This window comes from Chiloscyllium punctatum, chromosome 9, assembly GCF_047496795.1.
Source record: "Chiloscyllium punctatum isolate Juve2018m chromosome 9, sChiPun1.3, whole genome shotgun sequence".
Lineage (NCBI taxonomy): Eukaryota > Metazoa > Chordata > Chondrichthyes > Orectolobiformes > Hemiscylliidae > Chiloscyllium > Chiloscyllium punctatum.
The window spans coordinates 39,513,674-39,535,688 of record NC_092747.1 but is presented as its reverse complement, the minus strand read 5'-3'; the positions used below and the strand labels follow the sequence as shown (position 1 = coordinate 39,535,688).

General features: G+C 40.6%; 1 protein-coding gene across 2 annotated transcripts in view; it reads right to left on the bottom strand.

The window, feature by feature from the left end:
• The window catches only part of flt1 (fms related receptor tyrosine kinase 1), a 207,279-nt gene that overhangs the window by 57,099 nt on the left and 128,165 nt on the right, over positions 1 to 22,015 (bottom strand). For both annotated transcript variants that reach the window (XM_072577287.1, XM_072577286.1), the window contains exons 13-16: positions 14,216 to 14,527; positions 8,505 to 8,651; positions 7,187 to 7,318; positions 3,919 to 4,025 (exon numbers count right to left, since the gene is read on the bottom strand). In XM_072577287.1, coding sequence (XP_072433388.1) covers positions 3,919 to 4,025; positions 7,187 to 7,318; positions 8,505 to 8,651; positions 14,216 to 14,527 — 698 coding nt within the window. The remainder of the gene's footprint in view (positions 1 to 3,918; positions 4,026 to 7,186; positions 7,319 to 8,504; positions 8,652 to 14,215; positions 14,528 to 22,015) is intronic.

Sequence of the window (22,015 nt, the reverse complement as noted above, 5' to 3'; positions counted from 1 at the left end):
AATTGCCCACTAGGTCTCTTTTATATCTTTACCCTCTCACCCTAAACCTAGACCCTCTAGTTTGGGACTCCCCCACCTCAGGGAAAAGACTTTGTCTCTTTATCCTATCCATGCCCCTCATGATTTTATAAACCTCTATGAGGCCACCCCTCAGCCTTCGATGCTCCAAGGAAAATATCCCTAGCCCATTCAACCTCTCCCTATAGCTCAACCCTGCAACCCTGGTAACATCCTTGTAAATCTTTTCTGAAGTCTTTCAAGTTTCACAACATCCTTCCTACAGCAGGGAGTTCAGAATTCGAAAAGTGGTCTAACCTGACTTCCCAATTCCTATAGTCAATGTTCTGACCAATAAAGGAAATCATACCAAATGCCTTCTTCACTATCCCTATCTACCAGTGACTCCACTTTCAAGGAACTAGTGTGGGAATGGCTGCCTTCATAAAGGGATTCAGTCTGGGCTAGAATGGTGCCTCAGACACTTTCTTGGGCTGCATGGCTCTATTCATCACTTCCTGGTCAGGCCTGTCTCCTCTGGCTGGAGTTGGTGGGACTAGCTGTAGTTCAATTCCTGAGGTTGAGGCCTTAGCAGAGTCAGTGTCCAGGACTGGTGCAAAACTGGCCTGGACCAATAACTGGGGCTGATCCTGGATTGGGAGTGGGAATTTGGATTGTACTGGTCCAGGGTCTGAATCAGGACTCAGGTTAGGGTCCACTTCCCCTCCAGTTCTCCTAGAAGCATGTAGAGTTTGTGACTGCTGCATTGGGCTCTGTAGGCCTTTCACTGATTAATGTATCACCTAGTGTAAGGTAGTGTTAGTTATTTGTCACAACTACCCTTTTGTTTTAGCAGAGACTGTAGATCACAATAGCATGGCTAAAATAGAGACCTGGGCTCAGATGGTAATGTTGGGAGTTGATGGCTTAAATGGAAGAGTTGGGTGAGAACGTGTGAAAGCTTGGACAAATGTGGTTGACAGGGAGTGTCAGAGATAAAAGAGACATGAAGGTTTGGGTGGGGAGAGGGGTCACCTAGATTACCAGACTCACCTCAGTGAACTGTGACCGCTGTTGTCTTCCATCTTCATCTGAATTGCAAATAAATAATGGAAATGAAAACAATGGCTGCCATTACACCTGCTGTGTACAGATTAGGTGCTCTTGTCTGTCTAAGGTTGGGAACTCTACATGTGAGACCCTTCAAGAGGCAATTGCTTTCATCAGGCACTTACATTGTAAAGGTTAAAGACATCTGTAATCATAGAATCCAGCATGTGAAATGCATGGTGGACAAATCCTAGTCATAAGCAATTTTGATCCTGTCACTACAAATTGATCACAGTCATCTCTATGAAGCAGAAATAATCACAGTTTACCTTAAAAGTGTCCTCCTGTTGGATCACAATTCACAAAGACTGTCCAAGACTTTGTGAATTGTGCTGCTGCAGACTGAATTTGTCCCGGGACACTGTCACAGAGCTATGTCATCTGCTGAAGTGGGATCTGTGACCTGAAGGAGGGGGTGGCCATCCCCTCCCAGGGGACCTGTGTGGGATCTCTCAATCCTCCACCCATCAATGTACTGAGGTTGTTACCGGTGTAAATTGTGACAGATTACCCCACTTCATTTCCCTGTGATGAGGTCAGTGCTGCAGTCCAAGCTGTTGGCATGGCCAATGGAACTGGCACCCCTCCCAGATACAGGGCACTATAGATTGTACACCCATCACGGTGAAAGCATCATCACAACATGGCTGGCTTCATCACCAGAAAAGAGTTCCATTCCATCATTGTACAAGTCATCAGTGATCAACCATGCCACATTCTAGATATCCAGGTCAGGTATTCTGGGAGCAGCCATGATCCTTAAGAACTCTCATGTTTGTTCTGATGTCTTACAATGACGGTTACTGGGAGACAAGGTCTACCCTCTGCAACCATGGCTGATGATCTGTGACACAAGCCCCTGAAAAAGGCTGAGTGTAAATATAATGCTCCCATTCTTCATCCTGGGCCATCGTGGAGCAGACGATAATCCTCCTGAAGGTGAAATTCTGGATCGGTCTGGAGGAGCTTGCAGTACACTCCATACTACAATCTTCTTTCTTTTGCCCTCTTTGGTACTTCCAAAACTAGGTCCATTGGTCAACCTACCACCCTTGCCTTCTAAGTCTAAATCCACCCCCAATACACTATTTACTTTCAGCCAGAAAGTTAGTTCCTTTTCTGGTCAGGTGAAACCATTTCTTCTGAACAGCTTTCTCCTTTCTCAAATGTGATCTCAATGTCCCAAAAATCAAAACCCTCCCTTTTACACTATTACCCAACCCTCACATTTACCACCCTGATCTGCCATGTCCAAATGGTGACGTTTGTTGCACAGGTAGTATTTCTGAGAGTACTACTACCCAAGACGTCCTGTTTGTTGAATTTGCTGAGTTGAATTAGGTTTTATAGTCACATGTACTCAAACGAGTACAATGAAAAGTGTGCAAGTTGCTACTTATGGCACCATTTCAGGTACAAAGTCACTCAGTACAGCTCTTCCAGTTGCAGTTCTTGGAAAAAGAAGTACAAGGAGTTCAGCATTGCAGATTTAGGAATAAATTATAAAATGGGTAAAAGAAGTATGGAGAAATGGTCTTCCAACTGAGTCCATGTTGACACCTAACCTCCAGTCCGCACTGTGTCTTGTACCAGACTGCGTCTGACTTCACCTCAGGGCTCACTAGGCTGGGAGTTCACTCTGGTATCACCTCGAGACTGCAAGTCACTCAATAATTTCTGAGACTGATCTTGCAATTCATGTTGGTTCTCACATGAGCCACAACTTGCTTTTCGGAAGTTTACCCAACAGTTTCATTATGTCCTGAACCTTTGGACCTGGGAGGTAACAGACCATATGTGACTCATGACTTTGGCTGTAAACTAGACTTTTTTAATGCCCTGAACTATTGAGTCGTCCATTACTACCTTACTAATCTGCCGACCAGCCTTTTACTCTTTTCCCAGAATAGCCTCTGGCACCATGGTGCTGTGGTTTTCCCTCGTGTCATCCACTACCCAACTCAGTCATGTTGCTTCGTTGCCTGCACATGGCTTTCTCGTAACATTGTGGACCCCCCATAGCAAGGAGGAGTAAATGGTGCAATTAAAATTGTGACACTGCCTCACAGTTTGGCTGATTTCAAAGACCAGAAATCTCCAACACACTTGAAGTACTTTCAAGATATAAACTTGTGGTAGGATTCAAAAAGGCTGCCAGAACATAAAAATAGGTCACCTAAGCTATTCGAGAAGAGGGACAGTAAATGTGCAGCTAAATACATAGACAAGGTAGGGTTAATCAGACCTGGCTCCACTTAAGCAAAGAAACATGTCACCAAGCACGTACGCGATCTACGTTAGGTAACTGAAACTTGTCCCAACCACAACTTGTGCCGGTCAAATGAGACAAGAGGAAGCTATAAACCACATTCAGCCTATGGTATAGATGTTTAACATGATCTAATGCTAAGTACCACACACCCAAAGCGGATTCTGACTGGTATATTATTTTGCAAAGGATTGAAAATCAATATGTAATTGGTCAACGAGAAGAAACCGATATAAGATTGATGTGGATTTGAGAATAAAAATATAATTGTATTTGCCAAAAGGCAGACTGTCTGGGCAAAGAGGATCACTGACCCTAACCCCAGTTGAACCTCTTTACACTGTGTGTAATAAAGGAGATGAGTAAAAATGTACCATCGTCTGGCTGGTCATTTTCTTCCACAAACTGGCCCTTACACTGTAACCTACGGTTTACTTCTAACAAGCAAGGTCTTGAAACAGAAACTGAATGTGCTGGAAACGGAGCAAACATTAAGGTTTCAGATTTTATGACTCTCCATTAGAACAGTGATTGGGACTTACCTTTTTGAGTTTACGAATGAAGAGAGTTAGAAGCAGCCAGAAGAGCGCAGCAGCTACACAGGTACATGTCAGTGTGATCAGCTCCAGGTTCGAATTCTCTGTCGGTCCTGGAAATATACAGTAAACACTGGGAACCTCTTTCCTCTAAAACCTTTGGAAGCTTCTGGAGTTTTGCATCTCTGATTATGTTAGAAAATATAAGTTCTATAATTTTATTTTCCATAAGACCCTTAGACATAGGGGCAGAAATCAGGCCATTCTGCTCTTTGAGCCTGCTCCATCATTCGATCCTGGCTGATGCATTTCTCAACCCCATTCTCCCACTTTCTCCCCATAACCCTTAATCCCCTTGATACTCAAGAACCTATCTATCTCAGTCTTAAACGTACTCAATGGCCTGGCCTCCACAGCCTTCTGTAGCAACGAATTCCATAGATTCACCACTCTCTGGCTGAAGAAGTTTCTCCTTATCTCCATTCTAAACAATTTTCCCTTTACTCTAAGTTTTCTATGGTTTATTTTTGATAAAGTATACGCTGGAATTTTGACTTTACAAGTTCAATTATCCAGCGGTAAACTTGTGAGGCATAATCTTGTGACCTTGGTCATGGTAGGTCTGGTGGTGGGGAACTCTGAGTTATGAGGAATGAAGCTGGTGAGGATCCCACCTTTTTTGCCTCCACTCAATTTAAGTCTTGGGCAGGAATAGGAAATCAAAGCCACAGTTAATTGACCTCCCAAATAGGCAAATAATTCCCAAATGAAGGTCTCATCTTGTTACCACTGGTATTAATCCAGTGCCAGATGGTGAAGGAGGTGGAATTTGCCATGCCGGACCATGACAAGCAAGGGTTACTTGCTGGCATCTGGGAGGGTGCTTTACTTAAATGTTTCCATGCCTGAATTAGGGACTCAGCACTGAGAAGGGCAGAGGGGTCTGACTACAAACCACTCATTACCCTCACTACTAACCCACTCTGCCATTACTCACTCTGGCCTGGAACCCCGTGAGCATCCTAACTTTCAGGATGGTTGGGAGCTGGCGATAATGGAATTTGGCAGTGAACAGTCAACAATCACTGTCATTACTCTTCTAAAGGGGACTACATCTTCAGGAGATGAGACATTGAACTGAGTGTGAAAATCCAGACATTGCAGTCTGTCACTCAGAACTCTGTTGTAAAATTGCCTTGTGGTCCTCCAACCACTAGGGTGGGTAGTTACAGAAGTCAGTGAGAATTTCAACTTCACTGCACAGGTTCACTTTCTGCTCCAACAACATTGCTGTCTGTCATCTCTTTAAAAGGGCAATGATTTGCAGCAATAAGAAAAAAACCTGATAACACAAGGGAAAACCTTTTTATACAGTGAGTGGTTAGGATCTGGAATGTACTGCCTAAGGTGATGGTGGAGGGAGATTCAATTGTTTCATATGGGCAAATGATAACCATCTGAACAGAGAGAAAAACAATGAGGTGAGAGGGAAATGACAGAGGAATGAAACTTGTTGAGTGGCTCTTGACGAGCAAGGGTTACTTGCTGGCATCTGGGAGGATGCTTTACTTAAATGTTTCAGTGCCTGAATTAGGGACTCAGCACTGAGAAGGGCAGAGGGGTCTGACTACAAACCACTCATTACCCTCACTACTAACCCACTCTGCCATTACTCACTCTGGCCTGGAACCCCGTGAGCATCCTAACTTTCAGGATGGTTGGGAGCTGGCGATAAGGGAATTTGGCAGTGAACAGTCAACAATCACTGTCATTACTCTTCTAAAGGGGACTACATCTTCAGGAGATGAGACATTGAACTGAGTGTGAAAATCCAGAAGGCTCGTGCCCTTCTTCAGGAAGGGCTCATGCCCGAAACGTCGATTCTCCTGCTCCTTGGATGCTGCCTGACCTGCTGCGCTTTTCCAACAACACATTTTCAGCTCTGATCTCCAGCATCTGCAGTCCTCACTTTCTCCTCTTGCATTGATAAGCCAACTTGGAGGTGGGCGAAATGGAGTATTTCTACTCTGTATTCATTCCTTGATTTGATGAAAGTCTATCAGGGTTCTTGAGAAGATGAAGGCTAATATTTTAATTATGTTTTTTCTGCTTGCCCATTAGTGCTTCTCTGCTAAATCTATCTTTCTAGTGATGACATTGTTCTTCTCTGCATTGTGTTCCATCTGCCATCAAATTCCTTTCGTAACTTTTAGCTTCCATCTACAAACCTCAGCTCAGTACTTTCAGCGAAGTGGAAAATTGTACTTTCTTCTGTTTATTCAATATAAGTTATTGATAAAGTGAAACCTAAAGGCTCCTGTACAGATTCCTCACAGACACCACTAGATCACATCAATGTCAATTGACAAGAATACCAATTAGGCAAAAGTGAGGACTGCAGATGCTGGAGATCAGAGTCAAGATTAGAGTGGTGCTGGAAAAGCACAACAGGTCAGGCAGCATCTGAGGAGCAGGAAAATCAACATTTCGGGCAAAAGCCCTTCATCAGGAATGAGGCAGGGAGCCTCTGGGGTGGAGAGGTAAATGGAAGGGGGTGGGGCTGGGGAGAAGATAGCTAAGAGTGCAATAGGTGGATAGAAGTGGGGATGGAGGTGATAGGTCAAAGAGGAGGGTGGAGCGGATAGGTGGGAAGGAAGATTGGCAGGTAGGACAGGTTATGAGGATGGTGCTGAGCTGGCAGGTTGGAACTGGGGTAAGGGGGGGGGGGGGGAGGGGAAATGAGGAAACTGGTGAAGTCCCACATTGATGCCCTGGGGTTGAAGTGTTCCGAAGCGGAAGATGAGGTATTCTTCCTCCAGGCATCGGGTGGTGAGGGAGTGGCGGTGGAGGAGACCCAGGACCTGTATGTCCTTGGCAGAGTGGGAGGGGGAGTTGAAATGTTCGGCCATGGGGCGGTGAGGTTGATTGGTGCGGGTGTCCCTGAGATGTTCCCTAGAGTGCTCTGCGAGAATGCCAATTATCCTCACTCTCTGTTTTCTACCTCCTCTCCAAAATGCTGCCAGTATAAGAACATGCTACCAATACTTCAATATCTGAAAGAAATAGTTGTTAAAGCATCAACAATGAAAAATCAGTCACAGTACAGAAGCTCAAGTAAATAAGGTGAAGCTACTGAGATGGATATTGAAGCAGCATTCTTCCCAAAATGTTTCTTCTAAACGATATAAAATTTAGGTGCAAGGGTTATAACTTGTAGTTTCATTAAAACACATTTAAAATGAAGTTAACATGTCTCATATCTTCTGCACATTACCTCGAACAGTGATGTAAGCAGAAGTCTCCACAAACCCCTTCCTGTTTGTGGCATGGCACTGATATAAACCTTCATCCTCTTCTTTGACTCTTTCAATAATTAAGGTTTTGCTTCCTGGTCCCAGGGTAATACCTTTGTATGAAGTATATGTGACAGAAATTAGACTTAAGTATTTCACACAGCCTTATCTTGTTTATAGTTAGGTTCCATTTACTTCGATGTACGCTGAACAGCCAGACAGCAATCTAATACTATGACATCCTGCATGATACAGATACACTGCTATAAAAACACTGTCTTTATGGGAAAAAAAAGACAACTTCCTATTTAGTCTATTCTTAATGATATTGTCCGAATCATTCAGGAGTTAAAGATAGTATCGGATTTGGGTTGTTTTGCCCGTATGTTGGTGCATTAATTAAGTTCAAAGTCAATCAAATTTTGGCTGTTTGCTTTATATAGACATAAAAGATGTCAGCAGAAACAAAAACAAGAAAAAAGTTAATCATGCTAGTGGATGAATTTCAGAAATTACCATGCTATTTTATCAGCTCAACCAGAATACATCATGTTACGCAAAAACCTCAGGTTTCTGTATCTTTTGAAAATGCCTACTGTAATTTTTTTTTTCCCAATTCATTGCTCTTTCCTATTCCCATTCCTTTTACATGTGAGAATGGGGCTTAAGTGGCATATCACTTCAGTTGTACACCAGGGGTTGGAGGTACGCTGGTGTGACTCAGTGATCAATTTCCTCCAGCTTGTGGGAAAAGTATCAAACGCTAACTCATAGACAATACCATGAACACGCAGCATGGGAACAGTAGCCATAAATCCATTTCCTAAATGGCGCAGCATTTTGAGCTACTCATACATTGTATCATTTCCCCAATCTAAATTTCACCTTAGAAAAAAAATTACATTTAATCCTAAACATTAAGCAATAATACACATAGTATGAAAAAGACAAGAAGCAAAATAATTATTGTGAAAACCATCTTTAACATAATTTCATAATTCTGAAGCAGTTGAGTTTCCAGCATTGCCCTAAAGTGCCAGTATTCTATATATTTAATTTTTAAATGACAGTCACAAAAGCTAAACTCATCACTTTAATAATATTGCTTTAATAATATTGCTCAACTTTGTGAAAATAATTGCTGGAAAGTTTAAAAATATACTTGAAAGGCTATATTAGTTTTGACTGATTAAGGCATCAAAAGAGTATTATAAATGTATTGAGCATTCACACGCTGGTCTCGACAATACTAATTCCCAGATCCATATTATAAAGTTGTAATCTTTGTAGAAAGCACACCTGATTCCACAAGTAACCTCCGGTTGTTTTTGTACCATATAATTTGTGGCATTGGTCTTCCCTCTACGTGGCACTCCAAAGTAATTGAACTACTGACATTCACCTCTTGGTTACTTAGGTTGCGCAACAGATATGGGATTTCCTGAGCTGAAATTGAAGAATTCATAGCCATAAGTTAAAAAGGTAGTATTGGATAACACTACAAAATATATTTTCTATGAAGAATGCCAAATATTTTACATGATACCTCTGATAGAAAGTTATTGCGCCTTGCCTTTCAGATTATATATGGTAAGTTATATCACATAGAATGCTAGATTTTCAGTGTCCAAGTTAAAATAAGAATATAATGCAAGTCCTTCATTTAGGTAAATGTAAATAAATCTTTAAAAGGCAATATTTAAATTAAAGAAGAGGTTTAAAAATTTATGGTTCAAAAAATGTGTGTATTTCAGTACAGATATGCTCAGTTTAAAAACAGTTAATGTTCTATTTTGTATTACTCCCTGGACAAAACCAAAACAAAGAGAGTGACCAGTTTGAAAATAGACATTTTCTGAAGCTGAAGAGAAGGTGGTGACAGTGAAAGGACTATGTATCCACTTAAGCATAATACCAAAAAGGTTGATGCCACCTGTAAAATTATGCAGACTGAGGGGCAAGGGAATCAATATGTTCCTTGTAAGTATGAGACTTGTACATTTGCTTGGTTTAAGTAAAACTGACATGCCTGGAACATAATAAAAAACATGCCAATTTTTTGCACAGAAACTTTCACAATTATTGCCTACAGTTTTCCCCTTCAAGAATATATTCCCTGTGAACCTGGTATCAAGGGGGGAAATTCTATTGTTTACTTTCTACCCTCCACAAAAGCTATTCCCATGTGAAAGATAAGTTCAGTTTCAGGGCATTGTGCCACTTTTTAAAGGAGGAAGTCCGCTCAGAAGTTCACAAGCACGAGAAACTGTTTGGATTTCGTCAGTCTAGTTCCACTTCTCTCAAATGAGTAGCTATGTTTTTATGGGATATGCCTTACTACGTGCTACTGAAGGCTTTCATTCACAACAATGTTCAGAACTATAAAGTTTGTTTTTATCTACCACGTTTTAAGCACTAGAGTTCAGATACATTTAACAAAAAGATGATAAGAGGGACGTGATTTCCAGCATGTAATAACATTCACGTAGAAATGAAGCCAGAGCAACTAATTGCCAATCTGCCAATTAATCTTGCTTTTTTTTAAACTGATGCAAAATGGAATAACATATTAATCAGCTTGTCACAAAGCCAGCTGGCATAGTGCAGTACCACACATTTCTGAGACAACTGTACAAACCCTCACTGCAGAAGACTGCTGCTATTGTTTCATTAATAAAACAAACATGGTCTAAAATATAATGTTTCAGCCCTTTCTGAGCAGCAATCCTAACAGCGGATACAATGTGTACATTTGTTAGTAAAATAATAAAGATTCACAAGCACACAGGAGGAAACAAAAACAGACAATTTGTGGAGTCTTGCAGTGTGACAAGGGCAGTCTGTGTTGTAATAAACACTTCTGAAAGAACAACTACTGTATCTTTACCCACACTCTTTAAAAATCAGTTTAAAATAAAATGACAATAATCCCTGTCACATGTTCTTTTTGCTGTTTTTAGTCACCTTTCATCAGCAGCTTCTGGATTGGAGGAATTCTGTTCAGAAAAGGAGCCAAGTTAACAAAGGTTGAAGTAATGCTATCAACCCTCACTAGATTTCATCTCCACCACACTGCCAGTACCAGTGACTCAATATTCAGATAATCATTAGAAAGAGAAAAAAGGCTTTTTCTGATAATATTTACCACTTAATTAATAAATTAAGTACACATTTAATATGTCATCTTATGAACATATTGATAAAAATAATTTTTCATTTACAAGGAGATTTCTGAAGCATATACTGCACATGTCCACCTTAGTTCCTTCTTGGTTCTTGGAATTTCTGGGCAGTACTTCATAAACAGTTTCCCAAAGTTATGTTATTTTTCGCTTTATAGTATGACGGATTCTTAAAGATAACTGTTGTCTTTTTCATAAGTTATGCTTTTTTACCATTCTGTGATGATGTATTTGAAGTTAAGTACCAGTTTTAAGCAGAAAATGTTTCCCTTTTGACTTATGCAAAATCAGGCCCTGGATTAGTAAACCAAACTAGTTTCAAATCTCACCAAAGTACATGGTGGAGTCTGAATGCAATAAAGAATATGGAATTAAAAGACTAATGATGAAACCCTCTGATACATGGACCTCCTTTAAGCAAGGAAATCTGTCCTCCTTAGCTGGCCTGGCTGATATGTAACTCCAGATGCATAGCAATGAGATTAACTCTTAACTGCATTTGAAATGGCCTAACAAGTCAATCAGTTGTACCAAACTGCTAAAAGTCACAAAAAAGTTACAAAAGGAAATGATAGATCATCTGGATTCAACCTATATACCAGAAACAACAACTGCAAATTCATACCCTGCAAAGTCTTCCTTATCAACATCTGGGAGCTTGTGCTCAATACTGGAGAGCTATCTCACAGACTAGTCAAGCAACAGCCTGACGTAGTCTTATTCATGAAATTATACCTTACAAACAATGTCCCAAAGAATGTCATAACATTCCCACCAGCAGGACAGATTCAACAGAAAGTGATAGGACAGAGGTCCATCGAGGTGCAGGTACATAATTCTTTCAAATTTGCGTCACATACAGACAGGGTGGTTAAAAAGGTATTTGGCACACTTGCCTTCATTGCTCCTTTGAATACAGCAGTTGGGAGGTCATATTGAGGTTCTATGGGATCTGGATGAGGCCTCTTCTGGACTACTGTGTCCAGTTCTGGTTGCCCAGTTATAGGAAGGATATTATTAAGCTGGAGAGGGTTCAGAAAAGATTTACCAGGATGGTGCCAGGTATGGAAGGTTTGATTATAAAGAAAGGCTGGATGGGCTGAGAGGCAACCTGATACATTTATACAATAATGAGAGGTAGAGATAGAGTTAATGGTTGTTTATTTTCCTGAGGATGGGGGATTGCAAGACACAGGGGCACATTTTTAAGATGAGAGCAGAGAGATTTAAAAAAGACATAAGAGGTAAATCTTTTACATGAAGGGTGGTTCGTGTGTGGAATGAACTTCCTGAGGAAGTGATGGATGTGGGCTCAATTGCAATGTTTAAAAGACATTTGGATAGATACACAAATAGGAAAGATTTGGAGGGATATGGAATAGGAGCAGACAGGTGAGACTAGTTTAGTTTGAGATTATGTTCAGCATGGACTGGTTAGACCAAAGGGTCTGTTTCCGTGCTGTATGACTAAGTCAGGGTGGAATTGCCCTGGGAGTCCTTAACATTGATTCCAGACACCATGAAGTCTCATGGCATCAGGTTCAACATGGGCAAGAACACTTCCTGCAGATTACCATTTACCATCCTTCCTCAGCTGATGGGTCAATGCTCCTCCAGGTTGAACTCTACTTGAAGGCAGCACTGAATGTGTTATCAAAGATCCCTAGCAAAACTGGAGTCAGTTAGAGTCAAGGAAAGCTCTCCACTCATTGTCATGCCTGGCATAAAGAAACATGATTATGGTTCTTGGAGGTCAGTCATCTCAGCTCAGGTCATCGCTGCAAGAGTTCCTCAGGGTAATGTCCAAAGCCAATCATGTCCATCTTCATCTGCTCCATCAATGATCTTCCCTCCATCATTAAGACAAAAGTGGGGATTTTCGTTGATTGCTGCATAATGTTCAGCACCATTCACCAGATACTGAAACAGTCTATGTCCAAGTACATGATCAAATTAAGGTCTTGGGCTGACCAATGGTAATTAATATTCACTCAACACAAATAACAGGCAATAACCATTTCGAAAATGAAAGATCTTACCATTGTCTTCTGACAATCAATGGCATTATCATGTCTGAATCATCCATTGTCAATATCCTGGGGGCTACCATGAACAATGAATAACAGCGACCACAAATGCATCATTATTATTATTATTATATTATTCTCAAGATATTATATAGAAGCAGCAGTTGAGGTGGGTACAATCATAACATTTAAAAAGCATTTGGACGGGTAAATGAATAGGAAGGATTTAGAAGCATTTGGGCCATATGCTGGTGAATGGGACTAGGTGAGATTGAGTTGTCTGGTCAGTATGGACGAGTTGGACTGAAGGGATCTGTTTCCGTGCTGTATGACTCTATGGAAAAAAGAAGAGGGCTGATACTGTCAGGAGTTCCCTGAGTAGGCTGTCAAAGTCTTTTGGCAGAATCTCTCAACATCAGAACTTTTCAACAAGCAGAAGACATAGCTTGGCTGGTAGTAAGGAAATACTGTTTGACAGATCCTTCATGCACACATGTTTGCTGTACGCTACCATACACTGTGTTGGTGAAGAGATTATCATGCATCTCCTTCTGGAAGCTCTGAGGAATGTCAAATTGCAATGTAGTGTTAGTTTATTCTCTACAAAGAACTGATTAGAACCTTTTGTATGTACTTACAGATAACATTTATATCTAAGTATATTTTTGAAATTAAAAAAGCCCATGACTAACTCACCAATTGCCTCTCAAAGCCTGTCCACTATCTTGCCTGGGTGAGTGCAGTTCCAACAACACTCAAAGAGCTCAACTCCATCCAGGATAAAGCAGTCCCTCACTTGGTACCATATCTTCGAACAATGAGAATCTCCACTACCAGTGCACATTGACAGCAATGTGTATCATCCACAAGGCACTACAGTAACTCACCAAAGCTCCTCCAACCTTCCAAATTCGTGACTTCTAAAACTTAGAAGGACCAAGGGCAGCAGATGCATGACAATGGCACCTTCTGCATGTTGTCCTCTGAGACACACATTTTCCTGATTTGAAACTATATCACCCTTCCTTCAGTGTTGTTGGGTCAACATCCTGGAAATCCCTTCCTAACAGCATTGTTGGTCTACCTTTACAAAATGGACTGCAGTAGTTCAAGAGGCAGCTCACCACCACCTTCTCAAGGACAATTGTGGATAGGCAATAAATGTTAGTCCAGCCAGTGATCTCCAAATCCCATGAATGAATAAGTGAAAGACTATTCTTTGTAACTTGATGATTGAAGAAGAGTCATGTTGAACTTGAAACAAACTGTTTCTCTCTATTGTTACTGCCAGACTGCTTGGGTTTTCTAGCATTTTCAATCTTTAGTTCAAAATTACCAGCATTTGCAGCATTTTGGTTTTAAAACATGACTGTGGTTCATCACAGGTTTCAACACTTTTAACAAATAGATACTTCACCCTGAGATAGTTACAGGTGTACAGGATTGCATGCCATGAACGTCAGGAATCATCTTTTATATAGCCTCCTATTTCTATTTGTATTTTGCAAACTATCTCTGTGGAGAACTGAGTTTAAGTGAATTAACAACAATAGTACTGTTCAACCAATTATCCCCTGAGTTTTGGTGACAGTGAATTTAACAGTATATAACTGATAAACATCATAATAATTACAATGCCAAAGTAATCCAGTGTAAAGTTGTATATTTTAAGAATAGATTTTAGTGACAAACATATAACCTTTTCAACAGATAGTCAGTCACAATACCTTTTTATTTAGCTACTGGCATTGTTTATGTCCTATTCACACCAAAAGAACTGCATACATGATCTTATACTTACCTCTAATATAAATCGTCTGCCTCTGAATTGTTTCTTCCTGTGTGATAATGTTTTCGGCTGTGCATTCATAAGTTCCAGATTGATCCAGAGACACACTTTTGATTGTAAAGTTCAAAGCTATTGAATATTCTTTGGTGTTTATCTCATTCATGCTGAGGTGATGCACTGTATGATTGTCCCTGCTCAGAAGACGGCAGGTAATGTTAGAGTATAAAAACTTGTTGGCTCGGCAGAATAGAATCAGGTCATCACCTTCAGTAGGCATTGCATCATATTCCACTCCAATCTCAAATCCAAATTCATTGGGTATATCTAATAGGCCAAACAAAAACACATGGTCAATAAAATAGACATTTTCAATATCAGCATTATGGAGTACAATTAAAATTACAATAAAGCTGCTATAATGGTCTAGTTGGTCAATTCACCTGGTAGTCAAGTCTCTAAGCCCTAGAGTATTATTAATATTAATCCTCAAACTAAATCTAAGTTAGCTAATTTCAATGATTGCAGTAGTTAGCTACAGTGCCTAGGACTTCTAAGACAAAAGTCAGCCAAGGTCTTCCCCACTGAATCTTCACCACATTCCCACCAAAAAGTATTTCCAAAGATTCCTATTACAAAAGACACATGTGAATGTCAATTGAGGACAAGAAATAGACTTGGCTGCAATAGCTTCTAAATTTGAAAGGCACTTTAACAGATTCAACAGAGCTTCCTACAAAAATATACCTGTACATCAGCAAGAACCAGAGATAAGATCATTGCAAGGAGAGATCATGATGGACCCGATATTTTGTTCAAAAAGAATCTAACAGTTTTTAATACAGTATCTGTGATAGCAGTCCTTAATAATGACTCATGAAAAATGTGGTCACATTGGAAGATGCTATAATTATACTTTGTGTGGTGCACGCTTGTGTGCAGAGGAGACAAGTTCTAAATACACACAAGAATAATACAATAATACTGTTGTATCTTGATAAAGTTTTGACTAGTTTGCCAAGAAATGTTGTGCTTGGATCAGGATTGTGCTCAGATAAGAAGTCCTGTAACCTACAGATAAAAATAGGCAAGTGGCTAGCCTTTGCACCACTGCTGCCATTTAATTGTTCATTCAGCAATTCAGCATAAACACAACAGAAAACTCACAACAAAAATAAATAAACTGATACAGAAGTGATTAAATGTCTGAAATTTGTAACTTGCTGTGGATAGAATTTGGCAGTGTTTGACCTGTGTTTACATGATAAAGTGAAGCATATAAAACTATATAATTTTATGCCAGGATCAGAATTTTGCAATTTATGGACTTGGATCAGGAGGTTTGTACAAAACTGGTGGTGGGCTGGAGTTTTCAGCATGGAACAGAAATATGCTTAGATTAGGTGCACATTCATTTGGAATGGACTGTACATGCAAATATAAATGGAAAATATTGCAAATATCATACAAAAACTAACAGGAATCAGGGTACAAGTGTACAGTTGCTTCATTTTCAATATTGCCTCTTAGGTGTAACTCCAATATTCTTTTCCATTGTTTATCATTCATTTATACCATTTTTTTTTAGGTTAATTTATTCATAATAACGATATGTGAAAAATCTGTATTGAGTTAATTATGTTTTACATGTCTTTGTGATTCAACTTACTTTGAATTAATCCACTCCTCATGCAATTAAAAATGTAAAAGAGAATCAATAAAAAGCAACTATATGACCATTGTGACAAAAAAGGGGCTTTAAACAATCCTGAAAACAAAGCATCAACAAATGAAAATCACGATGTTGATGTAAACAAAGTAATCTACAAGCTGAAATTAATGGCCTGTTTTAAACATAAGCTAAAAAACAGAATTTAAATACTTTTGAGGGATTCAGAAGTGCAACTCAACCCTTTGGAATTTTAACCCATGACTTATACCCAAGAATAGTATGAATCAATTTGTTCAACACTTAGAAAGAAGCTGGTATGTTTGGACCATTCACAGATTTTAGGTTAACTATGAAACAGGCTTCACTGAAGGAAAAAACAACAGCCCTATTGCTTTTGACAATCTTCCTGCAAACTAACCAACACACTTTGAAATAATTTAAAGGGAATTTATTTACTTAAGTGATTTGAAACTTCCTCTGGAAATAGCTCACAGGTTTCCTGATGGAAGATATTGTTTATCTTTGCCAAGCGCCATCAAGAATCTCAAAACAAAATGCATTTAGTGACACTGGAAAATCTCTGAGATAAGGCAGTCCTGTTCCTGTCTCACCCATAATAATTACTAACACACCCACAGCCATGCTGAGTGCCAGCAGAGAAGGAGGGCTATGAACTGGAAGCTGAGAACTTGTTCTGTATGAAAACATAAGATCAACAGTACAACAAACACTGAAGACCAAGTGACCGGATTTGAAATCTGTCCTACATGTCACACTATTTCATCTGTCCTGTAACTTTGGGTCCATACCTGATCTTCAGGTTAAAGCCAATGCACAAAGGTGACACATAAAATTCTTATTTTTCTTGTCCTTTTCTAAAAGTGCTGGATTCCTTTGAGGTATGGTTTCTTAGGGATCAAGAGATCTTGGCATCCCAAAGAAATGAACATTCTTTTGGAACCTACAGAGTGGATTGGGTGGGGGAACTTCCACTTCCTCACTCTTGGTACACACTGGGAAAACATTTTGGGAAATTGCACAAGCTGAGTTCGTGATTTTCCACCCGTAAATTTTAGTGGATGGAAACCTCCCATGTGTTATTTCCTGCAACGCAATCCCAGCCTGAACCAGAAGCAGAACATCCTACCTGAGTGTTCACAGCCATAGCCAAGTGCAAGTTAGTCCTCACTCAGAATATATCCAGCACATTTGTGCAAACAATACCGCTAAATTGTTTTGCAAACATCTTAAAGAAAAAATGGCAGGTAAATGATCCATCTCAGCATCCTGCCCAGTTACCACCATTGTAGAAGTCAGTTGGTTTGATTTATTCCAAATGATATCAGTAAACTATGCAAAGATTCATCGATGTTATGGACACCTACAACATCCCAACTCTGATGTTGAAGATTTGAGTTCCTGTACTAGCCAAGCTCTTCCAGTACAGTCACAATACTGGAATTTTACCAACAGAGTGGAAATTTGCTTAAGTTTGTCCTGTCCACATAAAGAACGTCAAACTTAATCTAATCCAATTCGGCCAGTTACCATCCCAACAGCTTACTCTTAAACACTAGCAAAGTGATGGAAGGAGTTTGCAACAACTTCCTTGCTTATGTTCAGTTTGGGTTCTGCCAGGGCCATGCCTCCAGACACCATTGCAGCCTGTTCCAAACCCAAACATTAGAAGTGAATTTTAGAAGAGACGGGTTCTTACTGCCTTGATATTAATTTGATCAAGGAACCCATGCAAAACTGAAGGAATTAGGAATCAGGGGAAAATTCTCCAGTGGCTGGAGCCATGTCTGCAGACAAGATATTCGCTATGCTTGTTGAAAGCCAATCATTTCAATGTCATCACCAGAATATCACTGCACAAGTTCTTTGTCAGTGTCCTAGGCCTAACAATTTTCAGCTGTTTTTATCAATGATCTTGCCTCCATTATGGTCTACTCCTGCCCTGATTCCTTATAAGGTCTAAAGCAGAGAGATTGGCTGATGATTGTTTCCTGTTCAATTCTGCTGACCATTCCTCAAACAATGAAGCAATGTGTGTCCTTTTGACTAATACCTGTCCATTACCCAGAATTGTGCTGAAAAGTGACAAGTAAAGAAGTGACAGGCAATTCCATTTCCAAAATGAAAGAGTCTGTCAAGATGTTAGTGGTATTATAACCAAACCTGGGTATTATCATTGACCACAAACTGAGTTAGATCAGTTACATAAGTATTGCGGTTCAAACAGCAGGTGGAAGCAGGAAATTCTACAGGAGGTAACTCACCTCCTGATTCCCTAAAATTGTCCACCACCTCAAAGGCACAAGTTAGAAGTGTTACTGGGAATATTCCAACTTGCTTGGATGAGTGCAGCTCCAATAAAATTCACAAAACTCAATACCATCTGGGATAAAATAGCCCATTTAATTGGCATATCATTCAGCAGCAGAAACGTTTATCCCCTCAAACAAATTGCACTATGGCCGCAGTCTGAACCAACGGCAATATATGATGCCCTGCAGCAATTCTTAAGACAGCCAAATCCATGACTTTTATTACCCATTTGAACAAGAACAGCAGATGCACTGAAATACTAGCACTACCATCTTCCTTTTCATGTTGCACATCATGCTTACTTGGATATATATATTCATTCCCTGACAATGCATCGAAATCCTGGAATTCCCTCCTGAATAGTACTTTGAAATTCCCTTACCACAAAGATTCCAGAAGGTGGCTGACCATCATTATTACATCCTCCTGCCTCCTGCTCATACTCTGACATCTGTTGCCTGTGCATCACCTCTAACTGTTCTTCCATCTGCCATCATTGTACTCAATCACACTTTTTATCTCGACATAGAGAAAATTGACACACAGCCACAGTGAGAAGTAAAATAGCAGAGAATGGACATAACACTCCTGATGCCTTGAGGTAAATATCATGGATTTTACTGGGACAAAAATATAATTGCTCATCCAGAGAGATCTCCATGGGTCCTATAAGCTTCATTGTGCTTGGTTGCGCTGCTGTCCCATTAACACCAATGTTAACTCATTCTTTATCTGAATACATTCATATCCCTCTTGCACAGTCAGCTGTTGAGGCTGAGTCATTCAGGACATTCAAGGCTGCAATGGGCAGAGTTTTAATTATTAAGGGAATCAAAGGGAATTAAGGTTATAGGGAACAAGCAGTAAAGTGGAGTTGAGGATTATTAGATCAGCCATGATCTCATTGAATGCTGGAATAGATCCTACATCTGATGGTCTTATTGTGAAAACACACAGATAAATGCAGGAAAACTTGAATAAGGAACTGAAATTGGCCTGTCGCAAAGGTGTTACTACAGTTGTTATGGGGGATTTCAACATGCAGGTAGACTGGGAGAATCAAGATGCTATTGGACCTCAAGAAAAAGACTTTGTGGAGTGCCTCAGAGATGGATTCTTAGAACAGCTGGTGCTGGAGCCGACAAGGGAGAAGGCAATTCTGGATCTGGTATTGTGCAACGAACCAGAATTGATCAGGGACCTCGAAGTGAAGGAGCCATTAGGAGGTAGTGACCATAATACAATAACCTTCAATCTGCAATTTGAAAGGGAGAGGGTACAATCGATAGTGACAATATTTCAGTTGAATAAAGGGAACTATGGAGTTATGAGGGAGGAGCAGGCCAAAGTTCAAGGGTGCAATACCTTAGCAAGGGTGACAGTGGAGGAACAATGGCAGATATTTCTGGGTATAATGCAGAAAATGCAGGGTCAGTTCATTCCAAAAAGGAAGAAAGATCCTAGGAGGAGGCGGGGATGGCCGTGACTGACGAGGGAAGTTAAGGAACATATAAAGTCAAAAGAGAAAAAGTATAACATAGCAAAGATGAGTGGGAAAACGCAGGACTGGGAAGCTTTTAAAGAACAACAGAGGATTACTAAGAAGGAAATACGCAGAGAAAAAATGAGGTACGAAGGTAAACTGGCCAAAAATATAAAGGAAGATTGTAAAAGCTTTTTTAGATATGTGAAAGGGAAAAAAATGGTTAAGACTAAAATTGGGCCCTTGAAGACAGAAACAGGGGAATATATTACAGGGAACAATGAAATGGCAGAAGAGTTGAATTGGTACTTCAGATCTGTGTTCACTGGGGAAGACACAAGCAATCTCCCAGAGGTAACAGTGGTTGAAGGACCTGAACTGAAGGGAATTTATATTTGCCAGGAATTGGTGTTGGAGAGACTGTTAGGTCTAAGGTTGATAAGTCCCTGGGGCCTGATGGTCTACATCCCAGCGTACTGAAGGAGGTGGCTCGGGAAATCGTGGATGCGTTGATGATTATTTTCCAGAGTTCGATAGATTCAGGATCAGTTCCTGTGGATTGGAGGGTGGCTAATGTTGTACCACTCTTTAAGGAAGGAGCGAGAGAGAAAGCAGGAAATTATAGACCAGTTAGTCTGACCTCAGTGGTGGGAAAGATGCTGGAGTCAATTATAAAGGATGAAATTACGACACATCTGGATAGCAGTAATAGGATAGGTCAGAGTCAGCATGGATTTATGAAGGGTAAATCATGCTTGACTAATCTTCTGGAATTTTTTGAGGATGTAACTCTGAAGATGGACAAGGGAAATCCAGTGGATGTAGTATTCCTGGACTTTCAGAAAGCCTTTGATAAAGTCCCACACAGGAGGTTAGTGAGTAAAATTAGGGCACATGGTATTGGGGGAAAAGTACTGACTTGGATTGAAAATTGGTTGGCTGACAGGAAACAAAGAGTAGTGATAAATGGCTCAATTTCGGAATGGCAGGCAGTGACCAGTGGGGTACCGCAGGGATCTGTGCTGGGACCGCAGCTTTTTACAATATATGTTAATGATATAGAAGATGGTATTAATAGTGACATTAGCAAATTTGCTGATGATACAAAGTTGGGTGGCAAGGTAAAATGTGAGGAGGATGTTCGGAGATTACAGGGTGACCTGGACAGGTTAGGTGAGTGGACAGATGCATGGCAGATGCAGTTTAATGTGGATAAATGTATGGTCATCCACTTTGGTGGCAAGAACAGGAAGGCAGATTGCTACCTAAATGGAGTCGAATTAGGAAAAGGGGCAGTACAAAGAGATCTGGGTGTTCTTGTACACCAGTCAATGCAGGTCCAGCAGGTAGTGAAGAAAGCTAGTAGCATGCTGGCCTTCATAACAAGAGGGATTGAGTATAGAAGCAAAGAGGTTCTTCTGCAGCTGTACAGGGCCCTGGTGAGACTGCATCTGGAATATTGTGTGCAGTTCTGGTCTCCAAATTTGAGGAAAGACATTCTGGCTACTGAGGGAGTGCAGTGTAAGTTCACGAGGTCAATTCCTGGAATGGTGGGACTATCTTATGTTGAAAGATTGGAGTGACTGGGCTTGTATACCCTTGTGTTTAGAAGACTGAGAGGGGATCTGATTGAGACGTATAAGATTATTAAAGGATTGGACACTCTGGAGGCAGGAAACATGTTTCCGCTGCTGGGTGAGTCCCAAACCAGAGGACACAGCTTAAAAATAAGGGGTAGGCCATTTAGGACAGAGATGAGGAGAAACTCCTTCACCCAGAGAGTGGTGGGTGTGTGGAATGCTCTGGCCCAGAAGGCAGTGGAGGTCCAGTCTCTGGATTCGTTTAAGAAAGAGTTGGATAGAGCTCTCAAGGATAGTTTAATCAAGGGTTATGGAGATAAGGCAGGAACAGGATACTGATTGAGGATGATCAGCCATGATCATAATGAATGGTGGTGCAGGCTCGAAGGGCAGAATGGCCTACTCCTGCACCTATTGTCTATTGTCTATAATAGCAGGCTAGTTCATCAGAAGCAGTCAGTAAACTGGATGGAAGGATGTTAGAGTCTAATGTTATCAGTACTGTGCTGGCCCTACATTCATGTGTAACAGGCTGCCTCTATGGACAGCGTGGCAACTGTCAGAGAGAGCCAAGTCTAGGGCACTCAGTGCCTGCCAGTTACATGGACAGACCTGCATTCCATGCTGTACAGACTGGTTTCCCAGCATCAATAGCAAAGTGAATGGGAGATGAGGGACTTTGACTTCCCTCCAAGTGCGCCTAACTCTCAGGAGGACAAGACAGTGCCAGCAAATACTCACAGGGAGAA